This window comes from Emydura macquarii, unplaced genomic scaffold (genome assembly GCF_026122565.2).
Source record: "Emydura macquarii macquarii isolate MOO-44397 ecotype Brisbane River unplaced genomic scaffold, CSIRO-AGI_Emac_v2 contig_3343, whole genome shotgun sequence".
NCBI lineage: Eukaryota > Metazoa > Chordata > Testudines > Chelidae > Emydura > Emydura macquarii.
Genome location: NW_027133480.1, coordinates 2,720,691 through 2,741,174, shown reverse-complemented (window position 1 = coordinate 2,741,174; position 20,484 = coordinate 2,720,691). Strand labels below are relative to the sequence as shown.

General features: G+C 41.6%; 1 protein-coding gene across 9 annotated transcripts in view; it reads left to right on the top strand.

The window, feature by feature from the left end:
- Window positions 1-19,584, top strand: part of CUNH10orf90 (chromosome unknown C10orf90 homolog) — a 197,564-nt gene extending 177,980 nt beyond the window's left edge. For all 9 annotated transcript variants that reach the window (XM_067533408.1, XM_067533411.1, XM_067533410.1 and 6 more), the window contains 3 exons: window positions 14,789-14,852; window positions 16,934-17,033; window positions 18,720-19,584. In XM_067533408.1, coding sequence (XP_067389509.1) covers window positions 14,789-14,852; window positions 16,934-17,033; window positions 18,720-18,758 — 203 coding nt within the window. In that variant the 3' untranslated portion in view covers window positions 18,759-19,584. The remainder of the gene's footprint in view (window positions 1-14,788; window positions 14,853-16,933; window positions 17,034-18,719) is intronic.
- Window positions 19,585-20,484: the final 900 nt, after the last annotated feature.

Genomic DNA, 20,484 nt, shown 5'->3' with positions numbered 1-20,484 from the left:
ATACTGAGCATATGTAATTTGTAGAGTCCTGACCATTGGTATTTTGAACTTTCTACTGATCGTGGCTATTCTACAGAGCCTGCTGTCATTAATGGTATTAGCAGTGCAAGCAGAGGCTGATCTAGCAATAGGCAAACTCTGTAGTTTCCTAGGGGCATCAGATTTTTGGGAGAAGCAGCACAGCAGACTGGTCTATGGGAAGGAGTGGATTGGGGTGGGGTGAATTGCAGAGCACTCTAACTGGCCTGTGTGGACCTGGCTGGCGCTAACTAAAAGGTATCTACTGTCTGCTGATATAGTCCACGGGATTAAATCAATGCAGATCAGATACCTTTTAGTTCACTGAAGCAGGGCCCAGACAGGCCACAGTAGAGTGCTCTGCAATTCGCATCCCCATAGACTGGTGTGCAGTGCTGCTTCTCTCAGAAATCTGCATCCCCTAGGCAGCTGCCTTATTAGGAAATAGCAACTTAGTTTGCCTGTAACTAGAGGGGCCTCTGGATGAGAATATGATGTGGCTCCAGTACAGGGGCTGGAGAATCAGAGCACAAAGTGCCCATTGTAGCCCTGTGTCTCTTCCTGCCCACCTTATCTTCTGCCCCTACCCCTTTTTGATCCTGGACACAAAGATGAATACTGGTCTGCACTCAAATACTGAACAAAGCAGGCAGTTCTCTGGAGCTGTAAGTTACCATCCATCTGGGAATGGGGAGAAAGGGAGATTCTGAGGTGCTTTATTCAAATGGAGACTGGACCTTTAAATGGGCTGAGATAACAAAACATGCCCTCCTCTGCAGCTGGGGTGATCTGGAGCAGAGAGGAATCCTGCAGCAATCCAGCTCTGGGGTATGAGGACCTCAGAGGGGACCCCGCTCTTGCTCCTATTGGCAGAAGGGACGATGGCTGCTGACTAACCCCCTGGGTTCAGTTTAGGCTTGACAGGTTGCTATCTGTTTGTAAAGCACCCAGCTTCTCATGCCACTGGCTAGGAGGGACAGCAGGTCCTGGGGAAGGGAAGTAACTGGGAGCAGGGTTCCCACCAGTGGCTACAGATGCACAAGCCTAGATCCTGGGGTGATACCTGGTACTCAGGAGAGATTCATTACATGGAGAGTAGTGGGCAGGGTGTCTGAGAAAGAGAGTGCATAAGTATGCAAGTTTGTGTGTGCACAGGGCCAGGGGCGCGCGCGCGCGCGCGTGTGTGTGTGTGTGTAAAAAGTAAATTGAAATTGCAGCACCAAATCCATCCAAAGACAAATGCCCTGGAAGGAAGCTGTTCTCCAGGTGGGCTCTGCCCAAGTTGGGGCTGGGTCTTGTTCACTCCATGCTGCCAGAGCCCCACAGATAAATACTATATTTAAAAATAAAGATTTTAATTCCTGTGGCTGAGCGCTGAATGCTGCATGAGATAGGGCCTACCAGCTAGGCTGGGGATCCCCTCCTCGCGCATCCCAGCTCCCCTTCCAGCTCCCCTACCTGCCCCTTTTGCTCTGCGGCTTCCCTATATTTCCCTTCCTTCCCCTGCCTCTCTCCTGTCACCTCTACCCCCTCGCTCCACATCCTGTGTCCACCACTTGCTCTCCCATTCATCCAGGTGGCTGGTGCTGCCAGCTCCCCAACAGGGAAAGGCCCCATGCGGCACCTCATACCCCCCTGGAATCAAACATGCTGCAAACCAGGCCCGTATTCCCAGTGCACAGAGCCCAGGCTGCCAGAGGGGCCACTGTGGAACAAGCTGAAAGTTAAGGTCATCAGATCCTGTGAGTCTGTGCATGGCCACCAGTGTGCTGAGTGCTGGTCTATCCCTGCCCTCAGCCCCAGGCTGAGCTAGTGACCAGCTGAGCTGACTGGAATGGGTAGCTGAGGCATGCAAGGCATCTCCAGGACCCTGCCCCAGTATAGGGTGTATATACAGCAGCCATAGACAAAGGGCAGAGCAAAATTCCCAGGGACCTAGCAGCCTATCTGGGAGGTAAAGACCTAGGGCTAAAGGCAGGTGGTTAAAGAGTTGTGCAGGGCAGTATGTCTCAGTACTGAATCCCGACCCCTCTGAAGTCAGCGCCTAACCCACAAGAGGGCAGGAGTGTGATCTCTGCTGGTGAATTGCTCCTCAGAACAGGTAGCAAGAGGGTCAGCCTGGCTTGGAGTCTTCAGCTCTACAGTCATTTGGCGGAGCCCCTGAATTCTGGTCTCTCCGTCCCCCACTCAGTCCTAGGTCCAGCCCTGGGCAAAGCTAAGAGCGGAAACGGCTTCCTCTTTGGTCCACGCTTCTGTGCAGAGAGCAGTTGTTCTAAATGGGAGCATCCTGCAACGCGCATCCCTGCTGATAAATTATATAACAACTGGACTTGGAATTAAGTGCACTTGTGCTGAAGGGCTAAGCAGCTGTACGCTGCAGAGCAGGGGAGAGGAAGGAGGAGCCTCTCGGAGAGGCCGCATTGGTAACGAATGGCTGGGAAGTGCAGGCAGCATTGGTAACAACTGGCCCCAGATTCCAGCAGGCTCTCGGGGGTCCATTCCACACCTCTACCCCATGGCAGCATTGCAATAAGATTTGATAGTCTGCAGTGGGCAGGGAGCTGCAGGGCTGAGGTGGGCGGGCAGTATGGGAGGGGAGCAGCACGCTGAAGTTTTGCCTAGAGCAACAGAGTGACCTTTGAGTGCAGGATCCTTGTTTAGAAGATTGTGGAAGAGTTATAGTCCTACTTTAGTACTGTATAATCTAGTAGATATATTTGAAGGTTTAAAGTTTAGCTTTTAAAACAATTTGAGACTTTTTAAGGATATTTAGTGCAATGTTAAAATGGAATAGAAATGGATCTGCAGGCTGCTTTTTGGGATTTGGACCAATTCCCATTAATTTTAATGGGAAATGGCATCTGTATCCCCTAGGTAGCTCCAGAAATCTCAGCTGTCATCTCCAACACAGTACTTGAATGCTGCTAGTACAGTGTGCCCAAATGATGTCAGTTTTCAAGAGAATGCCTGGAAATCAGTCAGCTCAGAAAAGGTGACATCATATGACTAATTAATACATAAAGCTGGTCCTGCCTGGCCTGCTTTAGGTGCTTGTGAGTCTCAGGCCAACCCAAAATACAAGCTGCTCAGATAACAGTACGTTCTCTTAGTTACCTGTAAAGCATCATGCAGAAATCTGATCCTACATAAAGAATAATACACTCTCTTGCAATGGGAATACATCATTGCGAACTTAGGACTTGGCAGGAAAGTAAGGGAAGAAAATTTTTCCAACTGTAAGTGTGCTTGTTTCAGACTGTAACTCACTTTAAATTGTAAGCTTATTGGAACAAGGACTGTCATTTGTTATGTGTTTGTACGGCACCTACCAGAAAAGGAACCTGACCTGGATAAGGCCTCTATGCACTACTGCAATATAATGGTTAAATAACAGTTTGGGGCTTTTTATTATTATTACTTATGGGCCATATTTTCAAAAGCGATTTGCCCCCAAAGTGCTGAGCTCCTTGAAAGTCTGATTCTAGGGGGGAAATTTTAAATGGATTACATGCCCAATGGTCATTAAAAGTCAATGGGTATTCTGCACCTAACTCAGATTTTGACTTCAAAACTTCCCTCCTCTAATCCTATATATTCTGTTAAAAAGCTGGAACCTTAAAGTGTTATTTTGTATGTCTGCTTTTCTTTCTTTCTTTCTTTTCTTTTAAAGAAATGCGCTGAATTTCCTTTTTAGTGCACAAGTCCTCCTTTGTGTTGCTGCTCTGTTCTTTTACATTAGCATTGGCTGCTCCATTGGGATAACAAAAGCAGTAGCCTTGTAATCTCCTTTCCATTCTCCCTGCTGATCTAAAAGAAAGACTACGATCTTTAAACAGCTTCTTCCCATTTCAGTGGAAGTGAGGATGAATATCCTGCTACAAAAATTCGAAATCTTGGTAGCCCTGAACTGAGAAGCAGGTCAAATTAGTATAAATGCAAGTGTTCATTTCCTTGAAATCCACAGGGCACTTAGCAAGGGCAATGCCATCACTAGGCACTAAGAACTATTGGAATAAAGAAAAGAACATGGCAAGGGTTAAACTGCTAATTCCTAATCTCTACACTAGCATCTTCCGGGGGGCATTTTCACAACAGCGGAGGGAAAACTGCAGTGACTCTGCCAAATCCGGCTTGTCTGCACGTTTCTTGATCTCTGGGGAGCAGTATGTTCTGTCAAAACAATAGACATAAAAACAGCATTAGAAAAACAGAGAACTCTAGAGAGTAGAATGATGAGGTGGAAACCAGGTTAAAGCACATACTGTATTTTTTTTTAATAGGGCCCATAGGCTTCAGAGTATGGTCTTTTGATTGCCTCTTTAGCCTAAGAATGATGATTTACACTCTTTCCCCCTTTCCTGGGGTCTTTGTAACCACGTCATACACACAGCTCCTTTTCAGCATATCATCAAAGGTAATTCATGCATTTGCCAGCAACAGTTTTTGTAAGGGCAACTTGACTAGCAGGCATGACTTCCACTGGCCTGGACATGAGACCTGGGGATGGGTTCTGAAAATCTCTGGTTCGGCAGCACAGCATACTTATTATACTTCTGGGCTACTCAGAGTGAGTAAACTCAGGGGTTGTACCCTATGACTGGAGAATTTGTAGAATTCATAGTTCCTATTTTTAAGGAAGGGAAAAACTACAGGCTTGTTAGTTTGATCTCAATTGTATATAAGGTCTTGGAACAAATTTTGAAAGAGAAAGTAGTTAAGGACATAGAGGTAAATGGTAATTGGGATAAAATACAGCATGGTTTTATAAAAGTAAAACATGCCAGACCAGCCTGATCTCCTTCTTTGAGAAGATAACTGATTTTTTAGACAAAGGAAATGCAGAAGATTTAATCTACCTGGATTTCAGTAAGGCCAGGTCTATGCTTACCTGGAAGTTCGGTGGCAGTCGATGGGAGTTACGCAAGCTACACAGAGTAGCTTGCACAACTCCCATGGCATCTTCACTGCGCTGCACCGACGGAAAATGCGTTCCCATCAACACAGCATTACGCCACTGGAGGGGGTGGTTTTATTGTGTCGACTTCCAGATTGATTGAGTGGGTCTTCACTGACCACTCAATCGATCCAGATAGATCGATCTGAGGGTGGTGAATTTGCCGCCGTCAGTGAATACATACCCTAAGACATTTGATATAGCTCCACATGGGAAATTATTAGTTAAATTGGGGAAGATGAAGATTAATACGAGAATTCAAAGGTTGATAAGGAACGGGTTAAAGGGGACACTACAATGGTTCATATGAAAGGTGAGCTGTCAGGATGAAGGAAGGTTACGAGTGGAGTTCCTCAGGGATCTTTCTTGGGACCAAACATTTTTATTATTGACCTTGGCACAAAAATGGGGAATGTGCTAATAAAATTTGAATATGACACAAAGTTGGGAGGTATTGCCAGTATGGAGGAGGACTGGAATATCATACAAGACAATTTGGATGACCTTAAAAACTGGAGAAATAGAAATGGGATGAAATTTAATAGTGCAAAGTTCAAGGTCATGTATTTAGGGACTAACAACAGGAATTTTGTTATAAACTGAGGATGCATCAGTTGGAAGAGACAGAGGAGGAGAAAGACGTGGGTGTATTGGTTGATCACAGGAGGATTATGAGTTGTCAATGTGATGCGGATATGAAAAAGACTAATGCAGCAGATGGGGTATTTCCAGTAGGGAAAAGGAAGTGTTAGTATCATTATACAAGGCACTGGTGGGACCTCATCTGGAATACTTTATGCAGTTCTGGTCTCCCATGTTTAAGAAAGATGTATTCAAACTGGAACAGATGCAGAAAAGTGCCGCTGGAATGATCTCAGGAATGGCAAACCTGCCTTATGAGAGGAGATTCAAAGAGCTTGGCTTGTTTAGCCTAATCAAAAGGAAGCTTAGGGAAGATATGATTGCTCTCAATAAATACATGAGAGGGATAAATACCAGGAGGGAGAGGAGTTATTTAAGTTAGGTACCAATGTAGACACAAGAACAAATAGCTATAAACTGGCCATCAAGTTTAGGCTTGAAATTGGATGATGATTTCTAACCATCAGAGTAGTGAAGTTCTGGAACAGCCTTCCAAGGGGAGCAGTAGGGGAAGAAAACCTAACTGGCTTCAAGACTGAGCTTGATAAGTTTATGGAGGGGATATTATGATGTATCTGGCTAGTGGGTCTTGCTGTCATGCTCAGGGTCTAATTGATCACCATATTTGGGGTCAGGAAAGAATTTCCCCCGAGGTCAGATTGGCAGAGATTCTGGAGGTTTTTTGCCTTCCTATGCAACAAGGGGCATGGGTCATTTGCAGGTTTAAACTAGTGTAAATGGTGGATTCTCTGTAACTTGCAGTCTTTAAATCATGATTTGAGGACTTCAGTAACTCAGCCAGAGGTGAGGAGTCTATTACAGGAGTGGGTGGGTGAGGTTCTGTGGCCTGCCTTGTGCAAGAGTTCAGACTAGATGATCATGATGGTCCCTTCTGGCCTTAAAGTTTGTGAATCTCTTTAATCTGTCCATTGCAAATCCCAGCAGTCACTACTTCATCCATCTCTTTTTCTCCTCCCAATTCATATCTAGCTTCTAGTAATTTGACAGATGATTTTATTAGAAAGGTTTTAAAAACTGTGATTGAGATGCTGTTGTACTCTTGGATTGAACAAATTTGTATGCTGTTACACTGAATTGCTTCTAGATGAGCATACGCTACACCTATTTCATCATGAAGAACGCATATGTTTTATTTTAATGTTACTGTGAAAAAGAAACATTGGCATTTAGAGACCTCTCCTGAACATCACTTTAACGGAATGAAGTGTGTTATTGAGAATATAGGATTATTAGATCACACATAACCTACAAACCATTTTGCCAGTGTTGTTATAACTTTACTGTTTTTTGTAAAGGAGAAAGATAATTGGTATCCAGTATCATTTCCATATAAATACCAACATCTGTGCAGCTTTCCTTTCCCTTGTTTTCAAAAACAAGTTGTTTACCATTTGTAATTGTAATTCATCAACAGGATTTCACAAAATGCCCAAAGTAATTTTACAAAAATGTGAATGTTTATCCAGCAGAAGATTTTATCATCACAAGTGCACTTCTGAGGCAAACAACTTACAACTCCTTTACTAGCCTTTGTACTGTGTAATGTGTACTGTTACATTTCTAGAGTGCTAATTATTCCAAGATACACTATATTCTGCTATTGACTATGTCGAACAAATTAGAGATCCCACTGTGACGAACTGAATAGAAACTGTGTTCAAATAACTGGATTTAAATCTCAAAAAGCCATGATGTAATTACTTTAGTGACAAGACTACCAGCTGTTTTATAGGCCTTTAAATCCTCTTAATGAACAGCTTTGTGATCTTAGTGTTCATAAGTACTTTTAGAGTTTGGATTTTTTTTAAATTTCACAAGAAACTATTTTTAATATCCTCAATTTTCCTTTCCTTTTGGGAGACTGTTTACTGGGAACAGCAATACAGGTAATCATAAAGTTACCATTCACCCCCTCAATAGATGTCTGCTGATTTCTCCAGATTTGTATTAATATCCATCCGTCAGTCTCAAATCCTTTATCTTCAAAAGTATTTTGGAAGCAAATGCATGGAACACCTCTTAAGTGTTCAAAATGACTGCAGAAACCAGGTTTTTTTCTTTGGGCTGTCCTGAGAAGAACTGTCTAAACCTGATTATCATTTTGATTATGGGTTTAATAGGGAATGTGGACAACGGCAATCAGAGACTATGGACCAAAGAAAATACACAACCAACCAATCATGCAGGCATTATAATGCAGTCTGCCTGCCTTCAGGTGGCATTAGTGGTTGGTTAAATGTTTGCAGCCACCTTCCCATCTCTGTGTGTATATTACTCCCATTTTGCCAAGACTCTGACCTTTTTCCCAGACAATATTCATTGCTAGTAACAGCATCATTTGCAGTGTTGGCACCTTGCTAGTAGTTTGGGGCCAAAAGTGATGAATAAAGATTAGCGTATACTCAGAAAATTCTAACTGGGAACAAGAGCCACCTATTTTTGTTGTTATTTTATTATTAATCATGTTTATTATGTCAGTGCCTATAGGCCAAGCAAGAAAAGGGCTCCATTTTGCTAGGCACTGTACAAACACAGCCCCAAAGAGCTAACAACCTAAATAGACGAGGCAGACACAGGGTGGGGGAAGGGGTGGAACACACAAGTAAAGTGAACAATGGGATGGTGAAACACATCATGTTAGTTCCACATTTGGGGTGGGTGGGAGGAGGGGATAAGCTAAATGGAAAGATAAGTGAAGGGAGAGGAGGGATTGAAAGAAGGTGGTGAGAGGGATAGGGCAGGGGGGCAGTGAAGCTAAGGTGAAAAGATTGTGAGGGAGGGAAAGGGAGATGGTTGGAGCAAACAGCTAATCAGCACAGTGTAGAGAAAGTCCAGTCAGAATGGTAGAAAGTTCTCTGAATGTCCAAAGATTCTTGCTTTGGCTGCTTCTGCAGCTGTTCCTCCTAGCTGGTTCCTCTCTGCAGTTTCTCCCCAACGCAACATGGGAGAGGAGGAGAGAGGCACACCTGGGTCCTAGTTCCCCAGCATGGTATACCAGAGCAGTGTTAGTCCAAAGTCTTCTGTCCTATGGGCTAAGCTCTCCAGAAGGTCTTGAGTGACAGAAAAGTAAATTTAGACAAGTGGGCTGAGTACATCCCTGGTATGACTTCACTGAAGTTTACACCAGGAATGAATTTGGTCTAGAAGCTTTTAGCATAACATTGGCACTGTTTGGATTTCATAAGCAAACTTGACAGGTTTTATAGGATAACTGGTGAAGTCTCCCATTGTTAGGACTGTCATGTTAAGAAAGGCCAGAGAGGACTGACAGCCAGAGCATAGATCACATTTGTACAGGTGAAAATGACTAACAAGAGGTGAAGTAGCAGAAAATCAGGCCCACACACTTTAACTTACACCTTCTTCTGGCCCTTTGCCATGTAAGTTACACCAATTTAAGCCTGATTCTCCACTGCATCACAGCTTGCGCAGTCATTTGTATCTTTAGATGTGGAGTGTTACCAGTTCAAAATGGTAGCATTTTACTCCCACACTTCTTTTATTCTGCACGGATGTAAATGACCACACAGGCTGCTCAGCAGAGGACAGTCAGGCCCTTAGACTCTCTTCTACTTCCTTAGGGTTTGTCTTGACTAGGATAAAAAGTGTGTTGGTAGAACGTGTTCTAAGGGTGTTGTGTAGACTAGGTAGTGTAGACTTCAAGATCAGCTAGCTGGTTGAGTTGAAACTTATCCACTATGTTGTCCACACTAGACCTTTAGAATGTGTTAGTTAGCATGTGTTGGCTAACATGTTCTTATAACACACCTTTAAATCCTGGTCAAGATAAAACCTTTGACTCCTTTGCACCAGCTGACCGGAATATAATGTACAGCACATCTGAATTTGGCTATTCTGGGAACAGCACAGGAAAAAATTCTTCTCTTGATTAGTAGGGTGGCATGGGTGTCACTAAGCAGAATTTGGCCCATGTATTCAGTTTATGTTCAGGATTAATTTTCTTTTAAAAATGGAAACACAGACTAATGATTTAAAAAACATGAAGTCTGCATGTACTCAAAGGCATCTCTGCAATAGACAGCATAGTGCAGTGCTAGACATGAAAAAAATATTGAGCAGTACATGTTTGCTGTTAAAGTTTTAAAGAAAGTCAAACCACTGAACTTGTGGAAGTCACTCGCTAATTTGTCAATCAAGGAGGCTCCATGGTGAATTCCTGTTTTAGTTGAACAGGAGAGAAGCCCATGAGTATAATCAACTGCAAGTGCCACACCAGGGCTTCCCTTTTCAGTGACTGGCAACATATAATGCAGGGTAACATTCTAGCTATGTACACATTTTTAGGGCTCCCACTCACATAAAGCATATACACGTACCAATAGGCAGAAAGTAGCCCACAGTATGTTTTTTCTCTCTTTATTTCGGTGACTCAGGGATTTATTTGTACATGGGAAGCCAAGGAACCTATTCCTACTCTTCTCATTCCTAAACTATGTGTCCTCAGTCTAAACATTTAATAGCTTCCCAGCCAGGAAATGTATTTTTCTTCTAATCTATCTCTGGGATTAGCATTAGCATTTGTTAAAAATATATTGATGATGATGAGCTATTTATCTTGGGTAGCAACTTCAAGACCTTGGTGTGGCTTCCTCACCCCATTAAGGGAATATCACAAATAAATCACTGCTGTGCATGGTATTGAGATAAATACCAGAATCTCAGCAGTTTACAGGATTTGAATGTATGAAGTATCTCGTAGTTACATTTTTTCTCAGCAAAAATCTTTAATATCTGTCAAGCTTAGAATTCAGTACTTTTTCCTGCTTAGAATATTTTTCACATTAAAAAGGAAAGATATTAATTTGATACTGAATTGTAATAATCTAACAAATGTAATTTAGGAGGTTGTCTCTTATAATTTTAGTGCATTGTCTTAATCTTCACACAATAGGAATGTTAATTCAGGTCTTGATTATGCATTTGGTCAGCTATTATAATTTTTAGCATGGTGGCCTTCTTGAAGAGCCACTGTGGCAGATTTCTACTTAGAACTGTATTGGATGTTAACAATAATTAAGTACTATGCACATTATTTTTCCTCTATAATTTGTGCTGACTTTCCATTTCCTTTTTAAATTATTTTAAGATTTTCACCTGGTAGAATCCCCCAAGGTATAACCTTTTTGTAAAGTCATATTTTAAATTATTCTTTATTTTAAATTATTCTTGAGTATTGTCCTGAGAGTTAGCTGAGAGACTCTACGTGACGGGGTATTGCATTGTTTGCCTACAACATTGCATTATAAGACTTATGACTATTTTCTTATGGAGCAGATATTTTTATAAACAAGATAGATATTTCTTATCTTCCAGGGAAGATTTTTCAGGGGTTTCCCCTTTTCATTCTTCCTCTAAAAGTCTCTACCCTGGCAACTTCTCTTTCCAGCCAAGGTGGGCTGGCTGTGGCTTGTTCCAGTGCCCATCGAGACAACTCGTAGGTCAGCTGGAGATTATTGCTCTAGAGCAATATACGGCATATGCTAAAGATGCAGTCTTGCTTGCTGCCTCTGTGGTAAATCTCTATATTTCCAAAATGGAGGCCATTTTGTCACATTGACTTGTGGTAAAACTAGAGATTAGTCTCTCATCTTATTGTTAAGAAGTCAAAGAATAGTCATGGGCCTGCACTTCAGAGCATACCTGTTGTACCCAATGCTTGTTCCCAACGTTATGTGCTGAGGCACTGAGGAGGCATTTACTCATCCTGTGTATCTCAACCATCCTACTACTGTTCCCATCTCTGCAAAAAGATCTCCTTTCCTCAAGAGTCCCTGAAGAAGAAGCCTTACCACCCACTTGAGCAGGTGGGCACCATTATTCTCCATGTCCATTTCTCCTCTGCTGCTGGCCCTGACTCCCTGCAAACAAGCAGCTTTGTGCTGGCCTGGCCTCCCAGTTCAAGCTGCATCTCTTCTGCTATTTCAAAACCTGATGGAATAGTATGTAAATGACATTTGGGGAAAAGGCTTATGTGGGCTGTGGGAGATGTGTGCCTGGACTAGACACAGAAACCTGAGTCCCTTCCAGCTACAGGAAATTCTCTTTCCTCTTCTCACAACTACCCACTGACCAACCACCCTCTGGAAATTAGCCAGTCCTTAGGTGAAACCCACCTGGGGATTAGCTCCTTTCTGAAGAGATGAAGCCAGCTGCTGTTGTCTTCATTGCACTTCAGGATGGGGAGCTCAAAAGCACAGCTCCTGGCAGGAGCCCGGTTAGTCTGAAGCCAGATGACATTTCTTCACTATGTTCCATGGGTGGGACCCTGGAGAGAAGCCTTTCCAGCTTGCTGGCTGGAGATGTCAGTAAGAAAACTTTTTATTAAAAAAGTAAGACCTTGTAAGAGATGATGTTTGTCCCAGAAGTTACAGCTGTGAGAAACCACTGCTCTCCAGAGAAAAAAGTAGAGGTTTCTGCAAATATTAATCTTGATGCAGTAGGAGTTATGTGAGCAAATTCTCTGTGCACCTAAGTGACTTTATTCATATGATCAGTCCAAATCCACTGCTTGCACCAAACCTAATTTGATTTAGTTCAGGAGGACTCACTGCAGGACAATCAAGGCCTCTGCTGAGGCTACTGTCTCACCCTGATGCCTCCCCGGCTGTCTCCTGCTCTGCACAGGGATGTGGAGGGGACACTTCTGGAGCTGGACTCTATGAGGGGTGGGGATATGAACCTCTTTACAGGATCCCCACCTCTTAGTTCTGTGCAACCAAAAGGAGAGGAGTTTGCCCTTTATTTAAAAATATCTAATCAACCATATTCTTAGTTCCACTATGTTCTTTTGCATGACTCCAGTGCAAAGGGGCCATAATGCTGGCTTAACTAGACCCCAGAGGATTAATATGTGACCTTCTCCAGGTTAGAGGATGTGGCTTAGGGAAAGAAGGAGAGGCAGTTTAGGAATTTCTGGCTGCCAGAATGGCCTCTTGTGGCCTTAGGCAGCTGGATGCATTTTAGAGCATCAGTGAGGCAGCTCTAAGGTGTACGGGGAGCCAAACTAGCCCCACTTAACTTTGCAGCCCCCATCCTGTGCCAAGTTTCGCTTGGTCAGACCAGAGGATGTGTCCTCATGTTTGGGGGGATATTGTTTGTTGAAAGCTTTTAATACAATACGATTAAGTTTAGCCAAATAAGCTTTAACTAATGTGTAGATGTCTTTGCCAATTACAAAGCATTTGAAAAAGGGTTAATCCTCAAGCATAGAGGAGTGTCTTTTTGCATAACTTTCATTCTGAAAACTGTATCAGCTCAGGATGGAAATTGTTGTACGATACCTTCCATTATAACTCAGAGATATGTGAATGACCGTGATCTTAAAGACAAGTTGCTTTTTTCCTGTGAAACATGGTAAACTGAGTGTAATTGAGATGCTAGGTGTGCCTCCTTTAAATGGCTCGTTTGTTTGGTTGCCAGGGGCGACCTCCATAAATACCAGTGAAACATATGCAGTGTCTTAACAAGCTAGGAACAGAATGTGAAGGTCTGTACTCAGGGCAGTGGATGCAAGATCAGCTCTGAGCTGACCTGTGTGCGAGTAGTTCTGGAACTTAATATTTATTTCTTTATCTTGACTATTATATTCTCTTATTTGTAGTGAGACAGAAGAGGCATATTTGTCATTTACTGTTAAATATATTATGTTTTCTAAATTCCTTTGCTATGCAGTGGTATTAAGTAATGTGCACGTGTTTCTCGTAAATAAATAAACTTATCTTTGATGGCAAAACACTGTGAGAACATACAGCCATCAGATCCCTATCCCTCGTGCCTAAGTGGCCCAGTAAACTTGCTGAAATCATCCTCACCTTGCTAGTAACTACCCTGTAATGATCTTCTTTCCATTGATTCTAGGGCCCAGTGAGCTTTTCAAAGCAAAATTCTTGCACAGCATCAGATCTAGAAACTCATCCTATGAGGACCCACCTTTTCAATCATATGTAGAAGTGTTTTCTGACATGATTGTTTGTAGTATATTGGGTTTTCAATTATAATTAACTGGATTACACTCTGCTATGTTTCCTAGGTCCTGGTACTTATAGAATGTCTTGTGCAATGACCCAACAGTTTGCCTTTTCTCCTGATCCACAGTCCTTAACATACCTTCCCAATGCACAGTCCTTCTTCCCTCTCCCTTGTAAACACATTCACACTCCTGAAATAGATGTAAAGTCATCACCCCCAAATCATGAACAAATTCTTGATACAAGTGGAATGACTGCTCAGCCAATCCTGCTGGTAAAGGCCTATGGCACAGTAGAGTTATTGTAAAATTGTAATACATATGTGCAACAGGGGCAGAGTTTAAAGTTGGTGTCAACAGCGAGGACTCAGGAGCTGGGGCAGGGAAGGAGTCGGGGTTAAATTGTCTACCATTACTTTGCATGAATAAGAGTTTTTGAAGGGAGAATATCAAAATTGCCTAACATCTAATGAATCACACTAACCATTTTGATCCATAATTATTTCCCCTGGACCACGGAAGGGCTGGCTCAGGTTGTGAGTCTCCTCATCTCTTGTCAGAAAAAAATACTGGGCCTGATTCTCCACTGCCCTGTGTAGTTATTTACACCTGTACAAAGTGGATGTAAAACTGTCAAATCAGAATTGCACCCACTGGGCCAGGTCTCTATGTGTGTAAATCAGTTGACACCATCTGAAGATCTGACCCACTTTCCAAAGGTACAATTTATTACAGAAAATGCAAGGCAGTGGAGAATCAATCACCTTCTGCTTTCCAATGGCAGGAATGAATGATGGAAAAATAGATCATCTCATGCAAGACTAATCATCAACTGGTTCATGGCTTGTATCAGAGATACGCACTGCTGCTTGTGACAGTGACAAAAGTTATATGCATTTAAAATAAATGAACCATGTAATGAGACTGATGGCAATGGGTCTTATCCATCCTTCCCACTCTAAAGGGCAGGTTAAGGGCCTGATTCAACTCCAAATGAAGTCACCAGAAGTCTTTCCATAGACTTCAATGCAAGTTGGATCAGGCAGTATGTCAGCAATGATTTAATAAGGAATAACACCATCTGAATTATTTTAGGGAAAGCAGTGCTGTATTAAAACATGCTAAATAAGATTCTTCAGAAATTAATTGTGATTTTCTTTTATTAGATAACCTGTTCAAACCAAAGGAAAGGTTCATTTCAGAAAAGGAGATGCACATGAGATCTAAAAGGTACAAAACACTTTGGTTTAGAATTCCCTGGGATCTGGTGCCAAGACTCAGCACTTCCTAATTACTATCATAATCTTGGTTTTATGTTATATCATGCCTTGTGCAATGTGCCCAAACATGGCACATGTTCGTTCCCCTAAAGTGTGTAGAGCTCTGCTGTGGACAGGAGCCATACCCCTACTAAGTGGATGATATGGAACTGTACTGTCCTAGCAGAAGCAGAAGCAGAAGCAGAAGCTTCCTACTGCAGGGAGAAACAATGCCTCCTGGGGCTCTCATGAACACTGAGGGAGGAGAGAACATGCCCTCTGTTATCCCCCTTTATGGAGTGCAGGTTACACTGCCTTGGATGGACAGCCAGTTCTTCTGTCCGGTGCGTGTAGGTCATAGTTCTGCCTTCTCCCATCCCTTCTGGAGCATTTAGTGCCCTGTGGGTGATAAAAGGGAGCATCTCTGCACTCAGCACAGGGAGTGCAATTATGGCTGGGTCTCTGTGGTATAATTTGGGAGGCTTCTTCCTTTACTTTGGGACCCATAATGCCCAACTTGCTCTCACTTATCTGAGAGTCTGTAGTAATTTATTAAATGTTATTTCTTCAAATCTGTGTATTAACATTTTAAGATTAATATGTAATATTGTGCATACATTGTAATCATCAAAATATGCCAGAAGTTTCAGCTCTGTGATAAATAATTTCACTTCTTGCACTCCCACCTTTGTGGAAAGACCAAAAGCACAATGAAGTTTGCACCACATCCTGCCGAATATTCCTCTGGGGCTCTTCTTCTGCAGGCTGCTTTCTCCATTTTCTGCCCTACTTGTTTTTATTCATCTACCATAAGCAATCCAGTGTATTTTCTTGTTAATAGCAGGATTTAATTTGTTAGGTAAGCATTAAATGTGAATAAGGAATATTTTCCCCAGTAGTGAGAACTGTCTTTCTGCAGAGGAGTATAGGTCAAGATTTTTAACAGTGACTAGTGATTTTGGAGGTCCAACTTGAAGCACCTTAAAAGGGCCTGATTTTCACCACCACTGACTATTCATCCTCTGAAAATCAGGCCTCTTTAAGGTGTATTAAGTTGTGCACCCAAAAATCGAAGAAGACAGAATCACTTATTTTTTAAAGTCTGGACCATTGCACATATCTTAGCAAAGACTGCAATGTATTGGGTACTTAGGGGTCTGATCCTCCATTGCCTAACAGCGAAAAATGCAAAGGAGTTTTTCTGAATTTGCCCCAGTGTCACAGAGATCAGAATCTGTTCCATTGTCCCTAAAAATAAAAAAACTATTGATAATGAACAAACCAGAACAGACTACTATATGGGTTCTGTAGTGCACAATAGGTTGGGGGGGAAGTAAAGGCTTATAGTCCACTACATTAATTAAATCTGAATACTTCTGTATACTTTAAATCAGAAAACACACAAAGAGCAGAATTGTTGAGTGAGACGATATTTGTTACATAGAGTCTAATCCTGCTCCCATTTGAGTCAATAGTAATTTTGCCATTGACTGGAATGGGAAAAGGATCAGACTCAAAGTTACTTTTGTAATTGTAACCAAGAACTGCAATTACATTAAGAATTGAGAGATTCTTTTGTTTTCTGGTGAAAGGGTCACAGTGACAGTGAGAAAATCTTGCCAGTTAATATAATTATCATTTTGTTTTTCTTACACATTGTCGAGCAATCAGTGAAGGTGATTGTTTGGAATAAGTATTGTGATATATCTGCAAAATACTTATGGGCCAGATTCTTGTCTCAGTTACACTGCTATAAATCAAGATTATCTTCAATGAAGTTACTCCAGAATTGCACAGATATATCTGAGAACCTTGCCGTCTACTTTCATTTAATAATTTCAAAACAAAAACCATTTCTCAACAGTTCAAAATGTTTCATTGTGATACCAGTGTTATTGCTAATAGATACCTGTATGAAATCTAATTCATCTATTTACAAATGCATAATAATGCCCGTGATTGCCTAGAAGACATTTTTCCACTTTGAAAAATTAAGTTAGTGATGACACTGTAGAATGATATGTTAAAATTTATCTTCCGAATTTATGCCAGGATTTATAATAACTTGCCTGAAGTGAAAAAGAAACAAGAAGAAAAACAAAAACGGGTAATCATACAGAGCAACAGGCTGCGGGTTGAGGTCTTCAAAAAGGTAATAGTTCCATTGTGAATAGGTATAATTTGGTTATAACTATGCCCTGCTGCATTAAAAGCATACCTCTGAGCCCATAACCCCCAAGTAAATCCACTTACTCATCTCATGCATTTCTATAGCCTCTGTTACCATAGTATATGAGCACCTCACAATCTTTAATGTAACAACACCTCTGTGAGCTAGGGAAGTGCTAATATCTCCATTTTACAGATTGGGAACTGAAGCATAGGGGTATGTCTACACTGCAGTAAAACACCCCTGGTTGGCCTATGTCACTTGACTCAGGCTTGTGGGGTTTGGGCTACAGGCCTATAAAATTGCAATGTAGATATTTGGGCTCAGGGATCCTGTGAGTAATGGGTCCCAGAGCCCACGCTCCAGCCTGAGTCTGAACATCTATACTGCAATTTTATCACCATGAAGCCCAAAGCGGAGATAGCTGACACGGGACAGCTGCAGGTGTTTTACTGCAGTGTAGACATACCCTGAGAGACTAAGGCCCAGATCCCCAAAGGAGAAATCAATGAGAGTTAGGCTCCTAAATACATTTTGAAAACTTGGATTTAAGTGACTTGCCCAAGGTCACAGAGGGAACTGAACCTTGGTCTCTGAGTCCCAGGCTAATGCACTAACCACTGGACCATTCTATTTCACCACTGTGTTCCAATACTACTGGTCACACCCTTTTTTCTCCTGAAGGATGGGCTCCAAGGGAAACATCTCCACACCCAGGTCCAGAGCTTCTGGCTCCCATCTCTGGCTAACAGAAGGAAACACAAGAGAGGAGGAAAAATTCGTTCAATTACAAAACAAAGCAAAAAGAGGAGGAAAAACAAACAAATTAAAACAATGCAATATACATGTTAAATGACAATAAAAATAAGAAGAAAATTAATGAAATAATGAAATCTTACCTACTCACGAGCTACTAGTCAAAGATGGCAGAGTTCATTACCCCAAACTTCCAGGTCCAGATTTGATCTGGAACAGTTTATGGGGAAACTGGTGACTCTCCGCCATGCATTTGCAAAAGCAAGGATTTAGCTGTGCATAGCCTTATGGTTCATGTTGAAGTCTCTGTGCAGGACAGAGCCATTCGAAGCATCCACTGGAATACATTCAAAATGTCAGTAGGTGCAAATAGAGGTTATATGCCATCCTGCCCCTGTTCCAGGGACCTTTGCTAGGAACTGTGGGCAGTCCAAAAGCTGTAAAACGTTTGTGGGGACTGCTGCATGTGGAAATGGTGTAACGGGAGAACATGAGACAAAATAGCTAGTGCAGACGCTCTGCATAGTTGTATCGTTCAATTCTCTTTCCCCAACTATTTTGACACTAGAACTTTTCAAACATAAGGAGTCACAAGAATTTTTATAAGAGGAAGGTATTGTTTTCTCACTGCTCTCATGCTCATATATCAACTATTTTACACACACACACACACACACACACACACACACTCACTCACTCTCTCCCTCCTCCTTCCCCCCCCACCTGTTGAGGGAAAAAACAAGCCATATCTGACTGCAGAGTGAAAGTTTTGAGTGATTAAATTCAGTAGGTTAGAATGGAAACTGTTAATGCAACCCTTAATTATAGTGGTCACTATGGCTTCTGCTATAATGTTCCAATCATGCATCTAAACTGTGACCTAAGGGTTTGTTCTTGTTTTTTACCCTCTAGCAACTACTGGACCAGCTTCTTCAAAGAAATACAGAGTGACAAAGGATACCACTGGATCTTGAATGTCTTTGGCTATTAGATAAGACATAAAGTTTAGCATTATCTTAAGTACCTGGAGACATTTTTCTTACCTTCAACTCTCTGTATAAAGGAAGATTATTTTAAATTCCTACTGAAGTACAAATTAACTTCCAAATAATGGAGAGAAAACATAAATGAGCAAACTGCTTTAGGACTATCATCTTATGGTTGGTTTACCCAGTGAAAATAATTTAAGAAACTTTTATGTAAACATTGGATTACAATGGTATTTATTTTCACCTTTTAAAAAAATATAGCTTTTTAGCAATAGAACTGGGTTTACACAACCTAGGAAACTTATTTTTCCGAAGTATTATACTCATTAATTTCCTGAGAGTAAAATACTAGAACTAAAGAAAAATGAATATCATTATTTGTTATGTTTAGAAACTCACTGAAATAGCATTACCACATAGTTATATGAGCAGCAGTTTTAAATTAATGGTTAACATACCAAAAGGGACCACTATTTTAGTGCTCTGAAGGAGTCCATTCCTGTCTATGTAGTAAACCCAAATAGCAGGGTTACCTGGTAGACAGCAATATTTAGAACCTCAGTAATAATACTTTTTACATGTTCTTCACTATAACATATAATTCTGCTTGCCTTCTGTTAGCATAAATTATTTATAGAAATGGCATATTAGGAAGTGGTTTCCACGAAGAAATATGCATGTGTAAAGATTATGTAATTTAAAACATATGTAACGTTTCCTCCAAAAATATTTAAATCTTTATTTGTACATTTTGGAAGTAAAATCAGCTAGTTTTCATATCAAATGGAATAAACTAATATAATAATCCAAATGCTATCCCTTACTTCTACTTGCTATTACTTGAATATCCATGCTTTGTTAAATAACCCTCTGTTTTATTTCACTATAAACATATCCAAGTGCAGTATGTTAAGCAGAGCGGATGAGCGGAGGTGGAACTGGTAAGCTATAGTGTACCTTTTCTTTGGAAGCAGTGAATCTGTGAATACCATGAGTGTCCAATGGATCAGGGGCTGGATACTCCAGGGAGACACTCAGAGGGCTTGTGGGTTGTGTGTGCCTATGCTAACCTGTAGAGAGACAATGGGGCCTGTGTAGGACTAGAGGGAAGGGCTTATGTTGCCCGTGGCTGGTGGAGTTGGAGAGCTGACCCCCAGCGGACACAGACAAGACTTCCTCATGCTAAGGACAGGTGGTAGCAAGGTGCCTTGCAACAGTGGGTCAGCATAGTCAGCAGCATCTGAACCCCATTTGCTGGTTAACAAAGGGTCATGCTCCAGGCACTTTTATACCCAATAAGATAGATACAGAAAGATTCAAAGGTGAGAAGGCTGGGAACAGATAAAGAAAAAGATTATAATTTGTAATTTTCTATTGATTTTGTGTAAGGGAAATAGAGCAAGGAAAGGACAGGATGAGTAAGCTGGAGACATGCACTAAATATACTAAATTGCAGTTGGAAAAATGGTGTAGACTGTGGCTTGGAAACTTCAGGGAAAATGGGAGAGTGGGTAAGAGCTTTGCTCATGGACTATGATAAGCATCAAGAAGAACTCCTTAATCCACTGAAAATACCTGAGGCCAAAGAGGGTGCAGGCTCAGGAAACTGGCATAGATCCCAGTGCTGCAGCCATGCAGTTAGAACTGGCCAGAATACAGCTTCAAAATCTGGAAATCATGGAGAGAGA